Source organism: Urocitellus parryii, chromosome 3 (assembly GCF_045843805.1).
Source record: "Urocitellus parryii isolate mUroPar1 chromosome 3, mUroPar1.hap1, whole genome shotgun sequence".
NCBI classification, from domain to species: domain Eukaryota; kingdom Metazoa; phylum Chordata; class Mammalia; order Rodentia; family Sciuridae; genus Urocitellus; species Urocitellus parryii.
The window spans coordinates 200,655,693-200,660,139 of record NC_135533.1 but is presented as its reverse complement, the minus strand read 5'-3'; the positions used below and the strand labels follow the sequence as shown (position 1 = coordinate 200,660,139).

General features: G+C 53.7%; 1 protein-coding gene across 1 annotated transcript; it reads left to right on the top strand.

The window, feature by feature from the left end:
- Positions 1–1,375: 1,375 nt before the first annotated feature.
- Tmem158 (transmembrane protein 158) lies at positions 1,376–2,709 on the top strand. The gene has a single exon (XM_026390073.2). The coding sequence runs from the start codon at positions 1,505–1,507 to the stop codon at positions 2,393–2,395; it is 891 nt and encodes a 296-aa protein (XP_026245858.2). The 5' UTR covers positions 1,376–1,504; the 3' UTR covers positions 2,396–2,709.
- The last annotated feature ends 1,738 nt before the right edge of the window (positions 2,710–4,447 follow it).

Sequence of the window (4,447 nt, the reverse complement as noted above, 5' to 3'; positions counted from 1 at the left end):
ATGTAAATTAAGTTAGCAGAGGGCTTCAAGCATTCATGATCATAGTACCCTTGCAAGGCAGGTTCCGCCAGCCCCACTACCAGAATGGGGACACCAAGGCCAAGTAAGAATAATGATTTGCCCAACTGGGAAGAGGTGGGGGGTATTTTGAGGCTGTTTTTACAACATTCTCAACCCTATTTTACCCATTGCTAGAAAACAATGGATAAAAGATCTCAGAAATGTAATGGGTTCCAAGGCCTAACAATGGATATAGTTCTGTAGCTAGTTCTGGCTATTGACAGTTCATTTCCCATCCCTCCACCCTTCCCTCTCAGACTTATGGAGCACAATGGCTTCAAAGGGCAGGGGTATTACCTGAAGGAGTGCCAGTGAAGTTTGTTTCCAAGTGTGAGAGGCCAAACGACTAGGAAAGAGATTTTAATATAAATTTGATCTTGACACATTACTCATGGCAGCCTGTCCTCCCAACATGGCTACAGAATTTGAACATACGGTGAATTCTAACATACAGATCTTTTGTAAATCCATGCTTACTTGACCCATCAGGCAGGCACCCTGTGGGGTGGAGCAGTCACCTGTGCATAGGACTCTGAATTGGAACCCCCAGAGGGTCAAAGCTGCAGGTCTCATCCCCACCGGCCACTTGGCACCGGGAACTCCATAGAGTTCTTGGAATTTTTCTCAGGGTTTGTCTGCTGTGAGGAGAGTAATACCAAGTGGGTCTACAGAGTGAGAAAGGCATTAAAAACCATTCAAATTCTCCAGACTTGAGGTTTTAAGGGACATCGTAGAAAAGCAAAAAGAGTTAGTGGTGTAGAGGTCAGCTTCTGGCTGATGCGGTGGCATGGGGAGGCCTTGCCCCTCTCTCAGCCTCAGTTTCTCCTTTTGTAAAACAAAGGGGCTCCAGGAGAGACATTGTCGGCTCTCCTCAGGCGTGACGGAGGGATGGTCTAGGGACCCTGGAGCCTCCCTCCGAAGACGCAATCTTCCCAGAGCGCAGGGGAGCGTTCTTGGGCTTCCCCGCTGCGCGCCCGCACCCAGCGAAAGGGACTCTCACTCAGCGATCGCCCGGCCCACGCGCCCGCCTTGAGCTACCCTGGCGCCCAGTCCCGCATCCCGCCTTGAGGGGTCCTCCGGTGTCCTCACCCTGCTTGGGCTAGGAACCCACCCTCCACCAAGTACCCGCGCTCAGCGAGCGGGAGGCGGGGTGGGGCGGGGCGGGGCGGGGCGCGTGGGAGGCGGAGCGAGCCGGGGAATCCTGCTCCGGGTGAGCCACAGCCTGCAGAGCAGCCCGGCGGTCCCAGGGCCCCAGCGCCGGGGGCGGAAGGGAACCCCAGACGCAGCGGTCTGAAGAGGTCCCGGCGCCCGGCGAGCCGCCGCCTCCGCGGGCTGGCATCCGCCCCGCCACCAGCTCCCGCGCCCCGCTGTCGCTCGCCGGCCAGTCGCCCGCGCGCCATGCAACCTCCTCCTGTCCCGCGCGCGTAGGCGCCCGCCGCAGGCCATGCTGCTCCTGCTCGCCGCGCTGCTGGCCGCAGCCTGCCCACTGCCGCTGGCCCACGGAGGGGCTGCGGACGCGCTGGGCTTCCTCGGGGCGCCCTCCAACGCTTCGGTCAATGCGTCGTCCGCGGACGAGTCCGTCGCCCCGCGGCTGCTGGCCTCCGCGGCCCCGGGGTCCCCCGAGCGTCCAAGCCCGGAGGAAGCGGCGGCGGCGACGCCTTGCAACATCAGCGTGCAACGGCAGATGCTGAGTTCGCTGCTTGTGCGCTGGGGCCGCCCGCGAGGCTTCCAGTGCGACCTGCTGCTCTTCTCCACCAATGCGCACGGCCGCGCCTTCTTTGCCACCGCCTTCCACCGAGTCGGGCCGCCGCTGCTAATCGAGCACCTGGGGCTGGCCGCGGGTGGCGCGCAGCAGGACCTGCGCCTCTGTGTGGGCTGCGGCTGGGTGCGCGGCCGCCGCCCTGGCCGCCTCCGGCCCGCCGCGGCCACTGCCACCGCCGGGGCGCCCACCGCGCTGCCCGCCTACCCAGCGGCGGAACCGCCCGGACCGCTGTGGCTGCAGGGCGAGCCGCTGCATTTCTGCTGCCTGGACTTCAGCCTGGAGGAGCTGCAGGGCGAGTCGGGCTGGCGGCTGAACCGCAAGCCCATCGAATCCACGCTGGTGGCCTGCTTCATGACCCTGGTCATCGTTGTGTGGAGCGTGGCCGCCCTCATCTGGCCAGTGCCCATCATCGCCGGCTTTCTGCCCAACGGCATGGAGCAGCGCCGGACCACCGCCAGCGCTACCGCGGCCGCCCCCGCTGCAGTGCCGGCGGGGACCACCGCGGCTGCCGCCGCCGCCGCAGCTGCAGCCGCTGCCGCTGCGGCTGTCACCTCGGGGGTGACCACCAAGTGACTCGCTCCGCTCCTCCCTGCGTCCTCCCTGTGTCCGCGCTCGTGGGTGCCTTTCTCGCCGGGAGACTCGGCAGGTGTGCTTCGTGCTGTAGTTATCGTTAGTTCTTTTTACGGGGAGGGGGCCGCAGGAGAGCCCCAGCGATTTTGAAAAGCCAGGTTTGTGCTGCGCTTCCTGTTCCGAAAAGCAGGTGCAAGCCTTTGGACTGAGGGGTGGGATCCACAGCTCCGAAGACAGAGCAGGGAAAAGGGGCCCTTTCCCCTCTATTGCATCCCCCTGCCCGCCTTCCTCCCCGCACCCACGTGCCCTTTATTCATGGCAGAAAAAGACCAAATCCTGTGTATTTGTTTTATATATTTAATAACTGTTTTAAATGAAAGTTTTAGTAAAAAAAATACAAAACAAAAAGATTAAATTGCTATTGCTGTAGTAAGAGAAGCTCTTTGTATCTGAACATAGTTGTATCTGAAGTTTGTTGTTTTTTAATTTATTTTAAAGGGGGGAGGGCATGGGAAGGATTTGACACCGATATATTGTTATCGCTAAAAATGAACTTTAAGAACCTTTTCCAAGTCGATTTATCCAGTGACGTGGCCTGGTGGGCGTTTCTTCTTGTACTCCTGTGGATTTTTGGCTTTTAATACAGACATTTTCCTCCAGAGATGCGTATGTAGCTTTGTCTTTATTGGAATTAGGGAAAGGAATCCAAGAATTGTAAGACATTAACCTAGAACCGGGAGAGGGAATTCCTAAAAAGTTACAGAAGGGCCAGATGAGGGAAAGGTAAGAGATTACTTGCCCTAAGGGTAGTTGCAATGTCTTCCAACACACTGGCCCCCAATACCCAGCCTTCCCTGCTATCACAGTGGCTAACAGGGTTTTGCATGATTTATCTTTTTACTCTCTGCCCCAAGCTTTGCAGAACACCCAGAAAAGTGTCAAAATGGTAAAAAATCAATAGTCCCTCTGAGCCAGATGTCCTTCATGGAAATGACTCATTTAAAAAGATATATAAGTTTCAAATTGCTGTGCATAAATTTATCAGATGAACACATCTCAAGTGCTGGCTTTAAAATGAGATGTTATTTGGGCATTAATAAGATTTTAAGGTAGATTCTTGGGTAATAAATAAGTTAATGATCACAAGATTTTCTTCACTTCTGGCTTCCATGATGTAGTGTCTGTTATGTAGTAGTTTCAGATTTGGGGGGTTTTCAGCAGAGTAAATGAAAAATCGTTAATACAATTTAATATAAAAATAATTTTTAAGTCTTTTAAAAAATAAGTTGCATTTCCTTTCTCCATCTTCTCCCCACTTTTGAGTTAATAGCTGAGATTGTTCTAGAGTTATAGTTCTCCAACTATAGTCCCTGGACCAGCAACATCAGCATCAGCTGGGAACCTGTTAAAGATGCAGAACCAGAAACTCTGGGATACAGCCCAGCAATCTGTAGTTTAACAAGCCCTGCAACAGATTCTGATGCATTTCGAGGTTGAGAAATGCTGTGTGCTAGCGGAAAGGGAAATTCGGCTGTATGTAGTCTACTTCTATCTTGAGATGTCTCTATTATATCAGAGAAGTGGGATGCTTCCTCCCCCCAGGAATCTGTCTGAAGGAGAGGCTGAGTTATTGCCTACAGCTTCAGCTTCCTCCCACCCCAGCAAACACATACACACCTCCTTGGTGTCCAGGAACAACTCTGGCAGGTGCCAGGCACTGAGATGGGTCTTCCTCTCTCTCCTATTCTGGACATTGAAGATTTTCTGTATTTGTTGTATTATAAATCCTTATTGACACTTCAAATTTTCATATGCCACAGAGCAAGGTAGATTATGATCTTCACTGTTCTGGAACCCTGTGGTAATTAGCAGGAGAAAACCAATAAATTTGCTAACCTGTATCAATTTTAATACAATCACAGTATTTGTAATCCTGGAAGAACATCAAGTATTCCCACTACACATCACTTGGCACCTCTCCCTCGCCCCCTCCCTTCCTTTCTTCCCCCCAAGATGGAAACTAGGGTTCAGAGAGGCTTAGCATCTTGCTTACAA

Excerpts from the sequence above, each read along its gene's own strand:
- Tmem158 (XM_026390073.2), top strand. The coding sequence starts at position 1,505 with ATGCTGCTCCTGCTCGCCGCGCTGCTGGCCGCAGCCTGCCCACTGCCG.